The 17,740-nt window shown below is 36.5% G+C and overlaps 5 protein-coding genes across 9 annotated transcripts in view; 3 read left to right on the top strand and 2 right to left on the bottom strand.

The window, feature by feature from the left end:
* The first annotated feature begins 1,349 nt into the window (after positions 1-1,349).
* On the top strand, positions 1,350-4,054 carry LOC149588558 (putative phosphatidate phosphatase). Of its 3 annotated transcripts, none has more exons than XM_089862521.1 (7): positions 1,350-1,591; positions 2,052-2,176; positions 2,246-2,397; positions 2,468-2,636; positions 2,703-2,911; positions 2,992-3,168; positions 3,255-4,054. In XM_089862521.1, exons 2-7 carry the CDS (start codon positions 2,116-2,118, stop codon positions 3,366-3,368), a joined length of 882 nt encoding a protein of 293 aa, XP_089718647.1. In that variant the 5' UTR covers positions 1,350-1,591; positions 2,052-2,115; the 3' UTR covers positions 3,369-4,054. The 3 variants fall into 3 exon arrangements, with proteins under 3 accessions (XP_089718647.1, XP_089718648.1, XP_089718649.1); XM_089862522.1 differs by having other exon boundaries at positions 1,350-1,595; XM_089862523.1 differs by having other exon boundaries at positions 1,350-1,599.
* On the bottom strand, positions 3,406-5,633 carry Rtc1 (RNA terminal phosphate cyclase 1). Its single transcript, XM_089862514.1, has 5 exons — positions 5,460-5,633; positions 4,792-5,365; positions 4,558-4,717; positions 4,368-4,471; positions 3,406-4,289 (listed from the first exon to the last, which is right to left on the bottom strand). The coding sequence occupies exons 1-5, from the start codon at positions 5,593-5,595 to the stop codon at positions 4,130-4,132; spliced, it is 1,134 nt and encodes a 377-aa protein (XP_089718640.1). The 5' UTR covers positions 5,596-5,633; the 3' UTR covers positions 3,406-4,129.
* Positions 5,634-7,440: 1,807 nt separating this feature from the next.
* wuho (tRNA (guanine-N(7)-)-methyltransferase non-catalytic subunit wuho) lies at positions 7,441-10,006 on the top strand. Of its 2 annotated transcripts, none has more exons than XM_089862512.1 (9): positions 7,441-7,857; positions 7,920-8,036; positions 8,230-8,370; positions 8,434-8,590; positions 8,652-8,764; positions 8,851-8,911; positions 8,984-9,340; positions 9,431-9,512; positions 9,803-10,006. In XM_089862512.1, the coding sequence occupies exons 1-9, from the start codon at positions 7,784-7,786 to the stop codon at positions 9,928-9,930; spliced, it is 1,230 nt and encodes a 409-aa protein (XP_089718638.1). In that variant the 5' UTR covers positions 7,441-7,783; the 3' UTR covers positions 9,931-10,006. The 2 variants fall into 2 exon arrangements, with proteins under 2 accessions (XP_089718638.1, XP_089718639.1); XM_089862513.1 differs by having other exon boundaries at positions 7,442-7,822; positions 7,898-8,036.
* A 25-nt stretch (positions 10,007-10,031) lies between these two features.
* On the bottom strand, positions 10,032-11,090 carry LOC149588555 (low molecular weight phosphotyrosine protein phosphatase-like). Its single transcript, XM_089862526.1, has 4 exons — positions 10,908-11,090; positions 10,521-10,594; positions 10,278-10,453; positions 10,032-10,218 (listed from the first exon to the last, which is right to left on the bottom strand). Exons 1-4 carry the CDS (start codon positions 10,945-10,947, stop codon positions 10,038-10,040), a joined length of 471 nt encoding a protein of 156 aa, XP_089718652.1. The 5' UTR covers positions 10,948-11,090; the 3' UTR covers positions 10,032-10,037.
* A 91-nt stretch (positions 11,091-11,181) lies between these two features.
* Positions 11,182-17,740, top strand: part of lft (Limb expression 1 family member lowfat) — a 63,563-nt gene continuing 57,004 nt past the window's right edge. Inside the window, exon 1 of one of the 2 annotated variants that reach the window (XM_089862520.1) lies at positions 11,182-12,015. In XM_089862520.1, the coding sequence (XP_089718646.1) occupies positions 11,826-12,015 (190 nt within the window). In that variant the 5' untranslated portion in view covers positions 11,182-11,825. The remainder of the gene's footprint in view (positions 12,016-17,740) is intronic. The other variant, XM_089862519.1, reaches the window with a different exon arrangement.

The following is a 17,740-nucleotide window of genomic DNA, read 5'->3' as shown; positions in this document are numbered from 1 at the left end:
CTTCGTAATGCTACTGAGAGACTTACAGCTCGAGCTAGTTCTAGCAGAACGACAAGAGAGAATTCACTACACTCGGTTAATTAAGCAGGATTTCCATCTTCCTAGTCTGCTGTACTAAGCCTTTGACAGCGCCAAAACCAGGCGTCTATGACCTACTTCAAGTTTGTAACCAGTGTCAAACTTATGGAACATATCTTATGAACTTATGGTAATTTAAACATAGCGCTGTAATTCTTTAAAGTTTACGAGTAGGTTCTGATAACCTTCAGAGTTAATATACTTCTGACCATCATTAATAAAAAGCTTTTTTATCTTATCGGACAAAGGGAAATTAATCTTATTGGAATTTGGTTAATTTTTAACGTAAATTGAACAGGAGTGCCGAGTTTTCTACCGATACGCGTTGAAACAAAAATTGGCCAGGTAGGACATTAGACAAATACCACCCAATTATTAATTGTTGACAATGAGCAATAACTCCTCCTCAACTATACCTTCCCACGTATGATAATAAACAGTCATTTCTATAACGCCCATTAACTTCGCAAAAAACACTATTGTACTGGCAGTACTGCAATTAACATTCAGTGTCTCCATACGTAAGGTAAGCTCATAATTGCGTTAATATATCTCTACTGAAATAACACTATAAATTACAGATGGTTGCGTGAACAGTGTCATAATTTTCGCCATATTTGTTTAAAAACAATAACCCCGGAAACGGTAGTGGAACGAATTTCCGCTCCCGTTTTTAAAAAACCTCAATGGAAGCATAAGTTTATAAAATATGTTCTATAAGTATGACACTACCTATACTTCGTAATGCTACCGAGAGGCGAGAGCTAGTTCTAGCAGAACGACAAGCGAGAATTGAAATGACTACACACGGTTCCTATTTAGTCTGTCAGTACTAAGCCTTGACAGTGCCAAAACCAGGCGTCGCTTCACGAGAATCTATGACCTACGTCACTTTTTTTTTTTGCTCCGTTTTTATTGTCGAGCTAGGACCAAAGAAAAGGTCTTACAGCTCCGAAACGTTTTGAAAATACTTATGTACACTTTACATTACAAGATAATATAATACAAAAGAAACAGTAATTAAAATTAAATTAAACAAATTAAATAATATGAATATAACAAGCTCCAGTTTCTAAGTTACCAGTGACAAACTTATGGAACATATCTTATGAATACGCACTCCATGGTATTTTGTATTTTCCCATGAATCATAATACAGTTAAAGCAAAGTTCTACCTGTAAAGTCAATATTGAATAATACTAAGCCTAGTTTGTATTTCCCGCTCAACTAAATGGTCGATACAAAATGTTTGATTTTCGCCGACAGGGAAGGCAGGTGCCGAGACCGAGTCAAAAGACACACGAGATAGACCTACATAAATCAGCACGGGGATGGGCCTAACGTGACGTTTCAGAGGAAATTCGCGTCGCGATCAATATTGTTGCATTTGATAAAATTAAATAAATACCATGAGATTAGTCTCTAGTTTTACCGAGAACATTTCGAAATTTACACGGATTCTTTCGCGCATCTCACTATGATCATTAATCAAATTTAGGAAAACCAAAGAAGGTAGGTAGGTATGTAGGAAGTAATTAAAATTATAATTAATGAGGTAGAGCGGCCTGGCTTAATAGGTTAACGGCATACCACCCTTAAACATATGCTCAGTTACCAACCGTATAAGAGCCAGGTAGTCTCTCACGAGTCACTACCAAGGACATTGTCACGTGGTTTAACGTAAACCAGTGGTACATAATCCAATTAATTTTCTCACGCGTAAAATATATTTAAATTAGCAATTATTATTATATAAAACGCTGGGTCACTATAGCATGACTACAGTATCCCAAAATACACATGGCAAAAAAGTACTTTTTGACATAAAGAAAATAAAAATTGGCGCAATGCCATTGCAATAATAATATAAGTACAGGGTTACGCTGTTCTACTAATTTAAACTAATAAGGAAGGATAATTATTATTACTACTAGGAATGTAAGGTAACTGTCAAACACTGTTTATCTCTTAGTGAATTTTTACTGAAAGTGGAGGAACAGTATTAACTGTATCATACTAAAAAGAATTAAAATAAAATGGCACAGAAAATACCAATTTTCCTGCGTGTGATATTGGATTTTATCCTTATACTAGTTGGTGCGTACTCTCTTGCTCTCTTTCTATTGTGTCAGCGTGACAGTAGTTTAATTTTATTTTTCACCGTAGTTGGGTTGCCAATATTGATTCTATTTTTGGTTGGACAACCTTTTGAAAGGGGTTTCAATTGCGACGATGAGTCAATTATGTATCCTTATAAGGAATCTACCATTACTAATACGTGCCTATATTGTGTGGGCATTATAGTTCCAAGTTTTGTGGTACTTGAAAAAAAAATCTTAAATGGCAATTAAATTCTGCCACTTGAACGAATTATTATATTGATTTCAGATATTTGCAACTGAAACTGTTCGTTACGTAACCCAATGCGAAATTTCCCTCTACAGCAAACGCTACCACTTTCTAAAATACAATATCCATCCTTTAATATGGCAGATTTACCGAAAATGGGGGGTTTTTCTCTTTGGGGCAGCTCTTTCTCAGTTAACTACCGATATCGGTAAAGTTTATGGTCTTTCCCTTCACCCCTTTTGCGTAGAGAGCTAAATATTGTATAATTTCACAGCGAAATACACAATTGGTCGCTTACGACCCCATTTCATGTATGTTTGCGAACCCAACATAAACTGCCAGTTAACGCAATACCAAAACCGTTACATCAACCCCGGAGAATACACTTGTCTTAAAGAAGACAAAGCTTTGATACGAGAAGCTAGATTGTCATTTATGTCCGGACATTCATCGTTTTCGGCTTACACCATGTTATTCGTGGCAGTACGTCAATTACCATGATATGATATGATATGATATGACGCGTTATAAAATTAACCCCAAACCTAATTCTTCCATCTTAGCTCTATCTACAATCGAGGATGACTTACCGTGAAGTGAAGTTATTGCGTCCATTCCTTCAAGCTCTGTGTTTATGGGCGGCATGGGGTACTGCTCTGTCACGTATCTCTGATTATAAACATCATTGGAGTGACGTAATGGCTGGTTCCATTCAAGGAGTCGTTGTGGCGTTGATAGTTGTAAGTGTAATCAGATAATCTGGGTTGGGATAAAATTGGCGCTAAGTTTTAATTATTTCTAACTAATCTTTAATCTTTTTAACTAGGTTTTCTTCGTATCGGATCTCTTTAAGAAACCTGCTCAACCAAAACCCATCCTTAACGATAAAGAAAATAATACAAACTATAATTCATGCGCACTCGATCAACGATCTTTGTAGAACGCAGACATATTAACACCACAAACCATGTCCTTTTTGTAAATAACCAAGAGATGTCTATAAACTGTACTTCTAACCTTAAACAACAAGGTACTTGTACCTGTAATGGGGCTACTATAATTCACCCACCATTAACTCCGATAAAAGATATAATACTATATGTAACACGTCAACGATGCTTAAGAAAATTCCATATGATCAAAGATTAATTTAATCTCTTTTTTAATTTTGATGTTTTTGGTTAAAGAAAAGATGGTTCTATCTATTTTTCGAAGAAAGCTTACAATTTTTGTAAACAATTAAGTAAACATCCCACCTACTAGTCTGAATAAACATTTCGGCAGCTATGGAGAAGGGAATGAAGCGAAGCGAAGACAAAACCTAATACCTTAACGTAGCTAGCTACCAATAAACCTCTAAACCTGTTTGAAGTATTATAAATTAATAAAACCTAACCTGGATAATTTTAAATAAATTAAATTAAATTAAACGTTTAAGTGACTGTAGTTAGTCTAACTTGTACTCGATATTCAATTAAACATAAATAACATGTGGTGTGTGAGTTCTCGTTACTCGCACACCGCTACCAGATTATATGTAGGCCTAGTTTTTTTTTCTCTCTCTAAAGAAATTTTAGAGAAATGTTTTTTTGTTGCAAAATAAATTGCTAAATGGTTCAAGAAAAATGTTTGTTTCTTTGTGTTTTTTCTTTATGTATGAAAAAGAAAGTCAATATATACATTAGCAAAAAACTATGCTCGTTAACGTATAGTTTTGCTAAGATTCGTGTAACCAATTCCTAAACACGTTAATAACGTTTTTTCTCCCCCAATTTTTAAGTCATCATCGTCGTCCCTTTTTTCAACGTCTAATTTAAAAACGACGCTGGAAAAGTCCCTCAAATGTCGCAAAAATTGTATTCTGAAAGATAAGAAAAACAGATTTCTCGAGCAGAACCAGAAATCTATTTCCCTAAACCTCCTTGGACGTTATACTTACGTGTTTTGGGTTAAAGTTCCCGATTTTAGCTTGGAAACATCAGGAGGACCCAAAGCCATGAAGAGACATGCTAAACTTTGATTTACAGAGTCAACACAACCTCCCTGAAAAAATATTGTTAATTAATTTAACAACTTGATCCCTTTTTTTAAGTTTAGGGTAAAGAAAACTAATTTAATCTAAAACTAACATTAAAAACTTCATCAAGTAATGCGGATGTAGCCATTTCAGCTACATCTTCAGGGACACTAGGACCCTTATCTGATCCAGCGGGATTTGAGATAGCTTCAGCACAATAAACCACACCTTCAGTGGTTTCAGCATACAAGCAAATTCCAAAACCAGGTGATCTGTTGATGGATAATTAGAGAGGATTTATCCAGCTTTATAAGTTTCTTGCTCTCCACAAGCATCAAATACTTACTTTCCAGCGTGTTTCCCTTTCAGAGAGTCAGTATGGATATAAATATCAGGCAGGAATTTCAGTAAAATTCCTTTGGCAGATTCAACCATTCTATTTGCCATGGCTGGAGACACTCTGACAGCGTACGCTACGCCTCTTATTCGTTTAATTTTGCCAGGGTTTGTGAATTGAATGGGTCTAAGTTGTCTCCGGATGGGACAAGTGAATTTTACTTCTCCTCCACCATTTGGTGGTAAACCCCTACTGATTATTTTCAATTCTAATCCTTCATCAACTCCGATAAATCTCTTCAATACTGGCAAAGTCGAAGCTTTGATCCAGTCAACGGAAGGGTCTCTCTGATCATTTGTAATGCCAAACAACGTAGCATCCAAGGGTTTTTTGCAAAAAGGAGCAAAAGCAATCAACGCTTCCAAATAATAGGCAATGGATCTTTCTGTACTACATTGATGTTCAATCTTTCCACCGTGTAATAAACCGGGTTGGTAGAAAACCCTAGTTCCAGACTCGTTAATGTCAATTTTGCATCCATTCGATACTTCTTCGACAAGCTTCAACAAGTTGATTTCAAAATCTGCAACAAAAACAAGCGAAATTCGTTAAGCCTTGGTCCACGTGTTTCAAATTATATCATTACTAGTATCTCAAGGTCATTTTAGAGTTTCTACCTTTAACGCCTGGATCTACATCTTTATCCCTAATCTTTTTAATTCTTACTGGTCTATTACTTAAAGTAGCGATAATTATTCTTTGTCTAAAATAATTACAACCTTCGTATTCTAGCGTGGTCTTCGTCGCCGACATTTTGAAATAAATGACCGCCAACGAATGCAGCGATTGGCGGCGGCGAAAACGCGCGTTTATGACGTCATAGGGTCATGACCATAGATATGTTAAAAGGGTAGATACACAATTCAATGGGAGGTCGACGTGGAAGGGGCAACGAGCAGACAGCCGCTATTTTCTGGGGGTAGCCGTATAAAACGCCATCTATCGGGAACTTTCGAAACTAAATTAAAGGATGAGCTTAGAGTAGTGGCACTCTATGTTAACCCCCTATAGGGCATAATAAGTCAAACCCTCGGAGATGCCATTACTCCATTTTATACGAGCTAAGAGCAGAAAAACGTATTTTATAAATTTTACACCTGTAAAATCGTTTAAAAAACACTTGGAACTTGTATTTCTACTTACTTTCGAGGAAATACCACCGTTTTCTGAAGGTAAGTGTCTTTTTTATACATTTATTAGTAATAAAAACATTTAAGGCGAGCTAAGCCTTGGTCTTGTAAAACACGGCAGATTAGTGATTAGCGTTGTTTTCAGCGTTGAAAAACGTTATTTTATCATGTTAAAAAAACGTTAGCAACGTTTTAAGGTACTGATATTTAAATATCCGGACATTAAACTGTTACATATTCTTAAAATAAGAGTCGATAATGGTGCCCACCATAACAAACTTTGATAAGTGTGTGTCTCTATATTTAAAGGCATAAAACAAAATATAACATAAACGTTTTTATTTACTTATTTATGTAACAATCATGGCTTCAACTCATGTTTGCTGCGTTCAAACTGTAGGTGTAAAGAACGTTTTCTTTCTTACCACAACTTTCCGAAAGAGACTGCCACTAGAAAGAAGTGGATTAATTCTATAACATTAGCTGTAGGACCTCTGTCCACTGATATCTCCAGTTTACGGATTTGTTCAAAACATTTTACAAAATCAGATTTCTTTCCCACCACTGGAAAGAGACTATGTAGAGCGCTCAAACCGTACGGTTCGCGATTCCATCCTAATTTGGAGATCAAATTAATGTAACCGATGAAATTATCCCTAAACTGACTCTCCGTAATTTGACTCTCGAGCAACAATCTGAAGCATTAGAAGAAATGGGAGCGTTGTCCTTTGATCATGGATTGAAGCATGAACCCGCTGCTTTTTCAAATATTCAGGCAACACATCAATACCCAGTGTCACACCACTGTGGGTTTGATTGTTAATCCACAATTTTGCTTCCTTGGGGCAAGCCCCGATTGCCTTATACTGGTTGAGGACCAGCTGTACTTAGTGGAGATCAAATGCCCTTACACTATTTTCAAAAATAAAGAAACTATCAGAGGAAAAGCAGCTTCGGGTAACTTTTACCTTTACATTGACGAAGAAACGGATGAACTGGAACGTCTATCATCAGATTCAGGGTCAGCTTTTCGTGTGTAACGTACCCGTATGCTTTTGGGCAGTATTTGTGCCACCCGATAACATCGAAATCTTGATGATAGTGAAAGACAACCAATTCATCAATGATACCTTGCTTCAAAATTATCCACTAAATATTTCATTAGTCTCCTAGGCCTACCTCATTTTGCCATAGAAATGTTCGAAAAGCCTAAAAAATAAATTTTCAAAGTCACAAAAGTACAGCCTCTTTTCTCTATGTGCAAATCAAATCTACATTATGGCCATGACCAAGGCTTAGCTCGCCTTAAATGTTTTTATTACTAATAAATGTATAAAAAAAAGACTCTTACCTTCAGAAAACGGTGGTATTTCCTCGAAAGTAAGTAGAAATACAAGCTCCAAGTGTTTTTTAAACGATTTTACAGGTATAAAATTTATAAAATACGTTTTTCTGCTCTTAGCTCGTATAAAATGGAGTAATGGCATCTCCGAGGGTTTGACTTATTATGCCCTATAGGGGGTTAACACAGAGTGCCACTACTCTAAGCTCATCCCTTAATTTAGTTTCGAAAGTTGCCGATAGATGGCGTTTTATACGGCTACCCCCAGAAAATAGCGGCTGTCTGCTCGTTGCCCCTTCCACGTTTTTTTCGTTAAGCCTAAGCCAGCGAAGTGGATCTAGACCCTTTATAGTTTTACTATATCTATGGTCATGACATACCGCACCGCATGGCGTTAGGGTCGTATGGATTGTTTATGAGATTTAAAATTTAAATTTGAACATTTAATTTTTAACTAGTTATAGTAAATATGGCGTATATTTTACAAGGGACCAATCACCAAGCTTTTGTATGTTCTTCAACTACATTACTTTTCAACAAAGAGTAAGATGGCCTAAAATTAATTAACCTAATTTTTAATTAGTTTCTAAGGAATTGTTTCACAGGTCAAATGACGTATCATTTATCCATTACCCCGATGTACCAGCCCGCGGGGAGCCCAAAACAAAAAATACTGAACCCAATGCTGAAAATATGGAAACAGATGAACCAAAAGTGAAACAGTAAGTTTAGTTTATAGAGTGCTGTCAGTTGTGACATCAGATCCAAGGTTAAACGTCATGAGTCTACCTTTAGCAATGGGCGGCCATGACAGTTACCGTTTTTTCTTTATGGGAAAACAGTATGGGTGACGTCACACCCGCGCTTCTGACAGCACTCTTGTTTTAAATGCTTAATGTTTCTGTCACTTATCAGAGATGACAAACAACCTGTGAAAAACAATGTATTATGCGCTTGTATGTCAACATGTGGAAATTATTTAGCCATAAATGATGATGAGAAAAGATTAATTGTATGGAAAAATAATTCTGGCTCTTGGGGACTTCAAAGTAACAGGTAAAAAAGGGGGGTGTAAATACCTTTATATCCTTGTAAATTAAAACTAATTTTCTTAATTAGATTGGTTGTAAGAAAATGCATCAAAATTAAATTTACAAAGAATGCAAAGTACTTATTAGCCGCTGATAAAGGAGGAGATGTCTATCAGTATTCTGTAGAAGAAACTGACAGAAATGGCAAACTTATATTTGGCCATTTATCAATGTTATTAGATATTGTAAGTTAAATATAATTAATATTACACCCTTAATTATAATTAAATTAACCCTAAATTTCAGATTATAACCCCTGATGATAAATACGTAATAACTTGTGACAGAGATGAAAAGATTAGAGTTTCAAACTTCCCAAATTGTTATAATATTCATACATATTGTTTAGGACATACTCAGTAATTAAATTAATCACTAATTGAGTTATATTTAAAATTCACTAATTAATTTAATTTAATTTAATTTAAATTAAATTCCCATTTAGATTTGTAACTTCTCTAGCATTAACAGGAGACAAACTAAATTATTTGCTATCAGGATCTGGTGTAAAATAAATTAACTCTTATTGTTTAATTAGTTTTAAACTAATTAACTAATTAATTAATCTTAATTCTTAGGATGGAACTATTAGAGTCTGGAATTATTTAGAAGGACAAGAAATATTTTTAATCGATGTTAATGACGTTATTATTAATAATGATGAAGAATCAAAAACAGTTGCGGTTAAAAGCATAGTTTCAAATGAAACCTTAGTTGCTGTTTTGTTTGATGGCAATAAAATTTGCGCCACTTTTAATTTTTTTAATGAAGATGAAGATGAAGATAAAATTAAATTAATCCATCTTGAAAATATTAATTTTGAAGTCCAACCCATCTTAGCTTCTATTATCAACCCGGAAATGTTTTTAGTTCTAACTCCATTGGATAATGACGCAGTTACAATTTATAAAAAAGCTTCAAATGACTCCAAAAAGGTTACTAAGATAATTATAATTAAACTTAATTTAATTTAATTCAAATTAATTAATAGTTAATCTAATATTAATTAATATTTTTTTTTGCAGTTTGAACTCGTACAATTTGATAGCAAATTACCAATTTGTTTATTTTCTAAGGAAATTAACTCCAATTGGAATAAATATAAAGGTAAGTATTTTTTTTAATTATTATTAGTTTTAATTGGATTTTAATTATTATTAATTTTAATTGGATTTTAGTTATTATTATTAATTTTAATTGGATTTAATTTTTAATTATTATTATTAATTTTAATTGGATTTAATTTTTAATTATTATTATTAATTTTAATTGGATTTTAATTATTATTATTATTAGTTTTAATTGGATTTTAATTATTATTATTATTAGTTTTAATTGGATTTTAATTATTATTTATTTATTTTAATTGGATTTTAATTATTATTTATTTATTTTAGAATCTATGGACGTATCATTGGATACACAAATATTGTATAAACAATGGTTTGATAACATGGAAGTTTATCAAGAAAAGAAAAGACAAAGATTAGAAAAGAAAAATAATAATTCTAAGCCTAATTCCTGATTTAGATTATTTAAATTACTAATTAATTTTGATTATTTTTTATAATGTGAAATAAAATAAAATAAAATTAAGAAAATGGAGGAATTAATTTGTTGCATTAATTTCTTTTAACCATTTTTTTCAATAAAGGCTTGACTAGCTCGGAGACATTGTATGTAAGCCTTTTCAAACCCAGCATCACCCGATTCGTAATAAGGGTCTTCAATAATTTTAATTCCTTTGGGGTCATAACTGCCCAATAACTCTATTTTTGCCGTTGAACCAGTTGGTGCCATTTCCTTCAGGTCACTGTAATTAATTTTTTGGGCAAAATTAAGACTCCTTTGGGCTCAATTTCATCAATTTACCTTATGTTCATATCATCCATTCCGAAAATATAGTCAAAAGTATTGAAATCATTACGGGTGACCACTCTAGCCTTGTGATTCATTTCAATCCCATGCTTTTTCATACAATTTTGAGCCCTTTTATCTGGTTGGTTGCCAACATGCCAATCACCAGTAGCGGCACTGTCTACGTGCCACTAAAAATTGGCCAAAATTAGTTTTAATTTGACTGGGGAAGCTAATTTTCAAATAAGGATGGTATACCTTATCTTGGAGACCTTTTTCTTTTAAGACATGTGCAAAAACAGCCTCCGCAATAGGAGATCTGCAAATATTGCCTGTGAAATGGCAAATTAAAGTTCTTTACAAGATATTCAACGTAATTTGTCTTGTAAAACATAATTATTAATATTAATTTAAAACGTTCAGTAATGGAAATTTGGAAAATGGCATCTTGAATCATGATGACTTTGACATTAAGCTCGCCAAGGCTTAACAGAATTTAGAAAATATTTTCGGTTTCCTTATTTGATATTGGGTGTTGGTAGCTTAAAATTGGTATATAATATCTTTCAGGGGTTGCCAATGATAATAAACTTAGATTAAAATTTAACTTCAAAGCTAAACAAAGAAAAATATATCGTAAATTACCTAAGCAGACGAAAAGCGCCGATTTCTTGTTAGCCGCCATTTCTAAGTATACAAGAACAGATGGTGATTGACGACTGAGAATGAGCGAGGGAGATTAAGGCAAGGAGTAATAACGCCCGGGGGAAGATGGAAGGTTAAAGCAAGGGCGGGATGGAACGGACGGGTTCGGATGACAGAGAAAAAGTGGAACTACCGGAGCGCCACCTAAATGTTACGCCAGGTAGAGCCGTAGCGCCTTGAAGAAGGTGAAAGTTGTCTCTTCTACTCGGAGCGTTAGACTCAATATAACATTCATAATGGTTTTGCCGGCGGGTGCGGTGCGGGCAAATATTTCAATGCGCGGCTTGGGCTCTACCATTCGCTTCAGTGCACGGACAGTAGGCCTAACGTCGGGTGTCTAGCAACCAAGTACTTAATCGCGACGGAAGACGCCTTCACGGGACACAGTAGCCGCGCGAGTATCCAAATAGGTACAAACGCGAGTGATTACTCCGAGACGTGGTAACAGCGACGAACCGTCTTCTTCTCGAAGTATTATTTCTCGTCGGCCAATATAGGCGAAAAGGGACGTCGACCCTCGCTTCATCCATCCTAGAAGAAGGCGCACCATCGAGTATTCGACCGCTCTTAAAGTCGAGCCCGTTTAATAATAATCTCTCTCCGATATCTTCTCGGCTTCGACCGTCGGGACGAGTGAGAGAGAGAGGAGAGAGAAAGTTTTACGCGATATCTCTCCTATAAAAACTCGAAACCCAAAAGAAGAAAAAAAAGTTTTTCGACTCTCTGGAAAGGAATTCGGGGTGTAGCGAACGAGCGAGCCGTTGTAGGATAAGTGTCGTCGGGCTTCTGACCGAAGCGAGTTCTGACAGACCATTTCTTAAGGTTAGCGAGCGATCGGGTCGTGGTCCGGTTTCGACCATGACGTCCAAAATGCATCGCACCGCGGTTCATAACACGCCTACAAAAACCAAGGCGCCGCCGGCACCGCCGGTTCGCAACAATTCTTCCTCCGGGTCCGTCTCGGACGCCCGGGCAAAGACTATGCTCAAAGAAGCCGTCGACGCCGTCGTCAATAGTTTCGCCAAGCATACGCAAGGATATGGACGAGGTAAAAACCGCACGCTTTAAAAAAACAGAACCCATTTTAACCCTATCCAGCGTTCTTTCGGGACATCGTAGCATGTCTGGTGACGGTGGCGGTGATGGTGATGGTAGTACGAAACGGGAACAAAGTTAAGACGCCCGCTTCTCAATACGCGAACCCTTTAATACGCTTCTTAAAAAATAATACCGGAATGTTTAGGAATTGTCCTATCAAAACCGGTGATGTAATAATCGCTGTCTGTAACTCGAATCTGAGATACTTTCGGTGTCTCGGGTACGATGAACGACTTTTACCTCAAACCTACGCTCGGGTGCCATTATAAGCCCCTTGTGTAATATTCCAAAAACTAACCAGTGATTATACCTTCCGAGCTAAATACAAGATTGATTAAAGGCTGGGCCCGAAGCGATATATCAACTACCCCATTCCTAGCCACTTTTTAAGCTCGCCGAGTTATCTAATAAGAACGGAAAAAGGAAAAAAATTATGTCTACCAGCCAAGTAAAAACCCTTATTACATCAATTAATAATTGCAAGCGTTAATATCGTCAAAAGAAAAACGCTCTCGTATACAGGAATAAATAATTTGCATAATAATCCAAGGCACCCTTTTAAAATATTCACATTCTTCAGGGGGGACAAATACGACCTTAGTAACAGACCATCACCCATTCAGCTCAGTTCCGAAATCCCACAATGCACGCCCCCGATAACCCAAGGAATCCCCTGGTATCATTCGTAAATGTCCAGACATGTAAAATGAAAAAGATATCGGAAATTCCTAGACTTTAAAGTAAACCGATAGTGGTATCAGAAAGACAGTCGTCTCGACGACAAAACTGAAGAACAAAATAATAGTAAGCAAGGCCTACACGTTTTTAATATAAAAAGCCCGAGGCGTACCGGGCGAGTATTATTATGAATAATTTATACACAAGAAATGCTTTATTATATCTGCGGGATAGCCCTAGCTGTAGCTATAGCCCCGCGCTGCTCATCTCGACTCTCCTTTTTTTCATCCAAGCGGTAGATATCTCTTCTTATTCCCCTTTTGCCCCGGCCGGCCTAGGTACAACTACATTGTCTTTATTACATAAACCAAGAACCGAGAGATGGCAAAAGAGAAGACACATTCTTCGAATGTTTTCGCGAAAACGTCTCTCTCTCGCTTCGAGTTCGAACGCTTTAAAGAAAACGATAAAAATAAAAAATGCAAGCAAAAATTTTAAAAGCTGGAAGGAAGAAGGTATCGAAAAAAAAAAAGAAAATAAGTAGAAGGGCTTCCACTTTTTGAGCCCATCATCTTTCCTCGGTTCGGTCGCCATGAAATGTTTGGACCAACTGCGTGAACGGAGGCGGACGGACTGAGTCTGACGAAAGAAACTCGAATTTGAATAAGCTAACATTCCGGGCCTGTTTCGTTCTTATAGAATTTACTCGTGTTAGTGTTACTGACTTATCTGATAAATGCACGCAGACATTCGTTCTTCGAAGTAATCATAATAATAATAGAGGATTTAGAATGAACGCTAGAGCTATTTCGAATCTATACATCTCAGGATATGCCCTTTGTAAAATATTCTAAGCCCAACTACGTTTCCATCAAAATGGTCCATTTCGAAATTCGGCACGATATAAAAACCCACGCGTTTTACAGGCATGCTAGTATTTTATCGAGTCTGTTTTTACTTTGGACTTTTTCGAAAATATATTTGCCAAACGATAGAGACAGAGAGAGAGAGGTTAAAAATTGGGTCACATCTTTTGAGAAAGCAGCGAGGAACGGTCTAGCTTTTTTTACAACTTTGGGAAAACGTTGCGTTTTTCTTTAAATCAATCTTTATAGAAAATAGAAAAACTAGACAGGCCAGATAGAAACAGACTAAAGGCGAAAAGAGAGAGTCAAAGACAGAGGAGAAAAAGGTAGAGCTAGCTAGACAGTGGCGACTGGCTGTCTAAGGGTAAAGCCGAGTCTTACGTACATTATATCAAGTCCTCGACGTTTGCGCTTGCTTACTTGCTTTAACCAAACGATTTTAAACCAGCTCAAAAGTTTGCCACGATTTTTTAAACAAGTTGAAAATTAAATGATCATTTAATTACGACTGGGTATGAGGAATGTTTACGCAAATATTTCTATGGCGGCACATGTCTCTTGGACCATCCATGACTCACGTACTTAGGCTAACAATTACTTCGAAGAAAGGCATTCTTAACCATAAAATTCATTTCAACAGCGAAGAAACTGAATTTCCTTGGCAAAAATACAATGACTATTCAAGTATACAGTTTCCTTCTAGAGGATTTCATAGTTCCCACGACATAGCGTTATACTATTGAAGAGTTTCTCTCTTTCTGGTCTCCGATGGGGGTGATGAATGACCCGCTCTATACTCGTAGTTGGTAACTGTCAAGTTAATAGTTTGAAGAAGCCATTCCTTATTTGAAAAAAAAAGGGGAGCGCCGCTATGGGGTATAAAAAGCTTTAATTGAAGACCTCCGAGTGACTGTAGTGACACGTGAACAAGAACCATCCATGAACGGATGGAGAGACCGTGCCGTGTGTGTGTGTAGAGAGGTTTGCAACTTTTCCCTGTGCCCCTAAGTTCATTCCACCTTGAGAATGCGCTACTGTCAGCGTTAAGACCTCCTCCAACTGGCCCCTTTAGATAGTCACTGTCAATGGAGCAAATTGCAAGTGAAATGCTTGGGAAATCAGCTGGACGCGGATGTAGGTGATTTTCCAAATTGACGCTCTCATCCCTTAACATCAAAGGAGGAACTACTATAAGGGATAAAGAGTAATGGCTGTGGCTCTCCATTCTAAATGGGTTGCCCCTATGTAAAGATAACATAGGGTGCCGCTTCACCATTGCCAAATTCAATCAGAGTATACCTCTTTGTAATTCACAAACTGTGTAAACTTATCAACGAACGCGTTGCATTCTCCGATTGAAAAATGAAATTCGGAATAAATTGTAGTATTTCTGGCATTCTTCCCTCACGTGTTGGCTACACATCTCCCCCCCCCTTCACCATTTCTTAAGGGGCTACGACGAGTGACTATAGTTGGGTTGCCCTTCAATATCTGTAGGAACCCTCCGTTCGCCTCGGCTAAAACAGGAACTTGTGGTTTTCGGGGTTGAGAAGTAGGCTTACCTCGAGTGCAGTCTGCTACGGAGAAAATTAATTACAACTCGATTTCTTGAGACAGTTTTTCCACGAGCTCCCGAGTGTTTCCGGAAGGGCCACGAACAGGGCTACCCCGATTGAGAGGTGTAAATTTTGCAAATTAGTTTTTTTACTATCTCCTAGCGTATATTTCATTCAATAGGTTTCCGGAGTCGGATAGTTGCAACGTACCTCTACACACAATTAGTCATATTTTTTACATTCCACCTTGGTATTTCTTTATATTTAAATTATTATCTAAAAATATTATTAGGTATATATTTTTGAAATTTCATTAACTGTCCGACTTTTATTTTTACACGGCCTACTCCTTTCTAAGATTTTGAATTTTTATGATTTATGGGTGACAACATAAGTTTATAAGATACGTTCCTACCATAAGTATGACACTACCTATACTTCGTAATGCTACTGAGAGACATACAGCTCGAGCTGAACGACAAGCGAGAATTGAAGTCCTACACTAGGTGGTTAGTTTTGCAGGACTTCCATCTCCTATATTTAGTCTGCATTACTAAGCCTTTGACAGCAGCCCCAAAACCAGGCCTCCCTCGCTTTACCTCGAATCTATGACCTACCTCCCTCACTTCATGCCAAGCTCCAGTTTCTAAGTTACCAGTGACTAACTTATGGAAGGAACATATCTTATAAACTTATGGTGACAGCTTTGTTCAGTTTAGCTCGGGCCTCCCATTAAAATCGCAACTAGTTTTTAAAGGTTTTGCGTTAAAAATAAATTTGAAAATTAACATTGATCATGATGGTGGAACGAAGAAAAAATGTCGCGATGGTTTTTGAGAGATAAGGTAATCCTAATCAAAATTGTATCTCTATTCAATTTTCAAAATACATAACTTATTGCTTGCGTAAATAACTTAGGAGGTTTTATAATACTGTCAAAGGCGGGCGTCAAGTTTTACTCAACTTTGTTTTGTAAGAATAAAAAGAGAGAGAGAGAAAAAGGAGTAAAATCCATTATATCGTTGGAAAAAGGGCGGGTGCGTCCAAAAAACCGTGTTAAATCGACTATATACCCCTCATCCGTTATACATTATACAACAATTGAGAGCACGCGTGTTTAAATCGTTTAAAGGACAAGTTTTATGAAATTTTTATGTCCAAAGTGCGTTATACCTTGGAGGAGGTAGATGTGAATCAGGAGTGGTATAGTTTTGGGGGTCCTCGGCATGCTTTTCAAGGTTGGGCATCATTGAGCCACCTTTTTATTAGGAACGTGTAAATAGTAGTTCTTGTTGCCTTAAACAGGTGGCACCTAAAGCATAATCTATGCATAAACCTTAAACCGGGGTACTAAGGGTGTAAATTTAACGGGAAAGGGCCCTCTTAATTATGTTAGCGTTATAGAATATGATTACCACTCCAGTATAAACTTCCCTCCTCCAAGCATTAAAGAAAATGTATGTACCTTCCTACGCCTAATGCAATTTTCTTAATTTTTGGGTCAAAAAGATTAAAAGAAATTTACGCGGTTTCGGCAATTAAAACCACAAACATAACTTGTACCAAAGCAAGCAAGAGGTATTTAAAGATGTTGAAAGATGAAATCAGCCAAATATTGAGGCCACACACACAAATAAATGAGATTTAATATTAAAGAGTATCGGAATGAAATGGAGCTCAAATACGGTCCTAATTTTCGCTGTTCACTTTGGAACCATCTTTCATTAAAAAATAAGTTTATAGCAAAAATCGAGCAAGAAGTGATATCTAGTTTATTAGGGAGAAGGTATAAGATGCCTTAGTATTCGCGCGCCATAGTCCGATGCAGTCCCCCTTTCAAAATACAAGGGGGGACGTAAAAAGAGGCCCCGGGCTATTTCGCCTCTCCTCAGTCGCAAAATACGACTGTAATTTTCCCGTTATTCGCGTCGCGCTGACGTACACTAGTTTTCAAGAACCAATGAGATGTTGGTTGTAATTTAGAGGCGGCGGGGATTAACTCAGGACCTACGTAACGTTTGGACTGGAGATAAAGCTAGATTATAAATGTGAGACGAATTTAAACCTTCTCCCTAATAAACTAGATATCACTTCTTGCCTCGAGATAAAAATAAATTGAACATTTTTCTCTCTAAAATAAAGATGGAGTGCTTATATAGAAGCTTTTCAATTTTAATTATCATTTCTCATAAAACCGAACAAGCTGTGCTTTTTCAATTAAATTTCTTTTTTTTTTCTTGGAGTATCTATCTCCTTCCTTCCTGGCTTTTAAATATCGTTTTTATTGGGATCAGCCAGCCCGTTTCGCGCGATAATGAGGTATAAAATATTACCCAGATAAATCGCTCTCTCCAGATTTAGTACACCCCATTAATTTAGGGACGAAGAAGAAAAAAAGGTATCAAAAATGTTTTAAAAACTTTGCCTTTATATAAGATTAAATTGATATCGTATATAGCGTGGGAAAATTAGGTTAAAAATATCTATCAGTGGTAAGAGGTATCATTTCCAGTCATATGAGCTCGTGATTAGGCCTAGTTTTGATTCAATATTTATTTTAGTTTCAGGTGATATA

The sequence above is a fragment of the Phalangium opilio genome, unplaced genomic scaffold, assembly GCF_054372755.1.
Source record: "Phalangium opilio isolate 3A_F unplaced genomic scaffold, DU_Popi_V2 ptg000540l_1, whole genome shotgun sequence".
Lineage (NCBI taxonomy): Eukaryota > Metazoa > Arthropoda > Arachnida > Opiliones > Phalangiidae > Phalangium > Phalangium opilio.
The sequence above is the reverse complement of the archived record's forward strand: the minus strand, read 5'-3'. Positions and strand labels throughout refer to the sequence as shown.

Excerpts from the sequence above, each read along its gene's own strand:
- Rtc1 (XM_089862514.1), bottom strand. The coding sequence starts at position 5,595 with ATGTCGGCGACGAAGACCACGCTAGAATACGAAGGTTGTAATTATTTT. Across the intron at positions 5,366-5,459 it reads TGTAGATCCAGGCGTTAAAG|ATTTTGAAATCAACTTGTTG; the intron begins GTAGAAACTCTA and ends TTTTTGTTGCAG. Across the intron at positions 4,472-4,557 it reads TACTTGATGAAGTTTTTAAT|GGAGGTTGTGTTGACTCTGT; the intron begins GTTAGTTTTAGA and ends ATATTTTTTCAG.
- LOC149588555 (XM_089862526.1), bottom strand. The coding sequence starts at position 10,947 with ATGGCGGCTAACAAGAAATCGGCGCTTTTCGTCTGCTTAG. Across the intron at positions 10,595-10,907 it reads GGCGCTTTTCGTCTGCTTAG|GCAATATTTGCAGATCTCCT; the intron begins GTAATTTACGAT and ends GCCATTTCACAG. Across the intron at positions 10,219-10,277 it reads ATGGATGATATGAACATAAG|TGACCTGAAGGAAATGGCAC; the intron begins GTAAATTGATGA and ends AATTAATTACAG.
- LOC149588558 (XM_089862521.1), top strand. The coding sequence starts at position 2,116 with ATGGCACAGAAAATACCAATTTTCCTGCGTGTGATATTGGATTTTATC. Across the intron at positions 2,398-2,467 it reads TTATAGTTCCAAGTTTTGTG|ATATTTGCAACTGAAACTGT; the intron begins GTACTTGAAAAA and ends TATTGATTTCAG. Across the intron at positions 3,169-3,254 it reads TCGTTGTGGCGTTGATAGTT|GTTTTCTTCGTATCGGATCT; the intron begins GTAAGTGTAATC and ends CTTTTTAACTAG.
- wuho (XM_089862512.1), top strand. The coding sequence starts at position 7,784 with ATGGCGTATATTTTACAAGGGACCAATCACCAAGCTTTTGTATGTTCT. Across the intron at positions 8,591-8,651 it reads TATCAATGTTATTAGATATT|ATTATAACCCCTGATGATAA; the intron begins GTAAGTTAAATA and ends CCTAAATTTCAG. Across the intron at positions 8,912-8,983 it reads ATTTGCTATCAGGATCTGGT|GATGGAACTATTAGAGTCTG; the intron begins GTAAAATAAATT and ends CTTAATTCTTAG.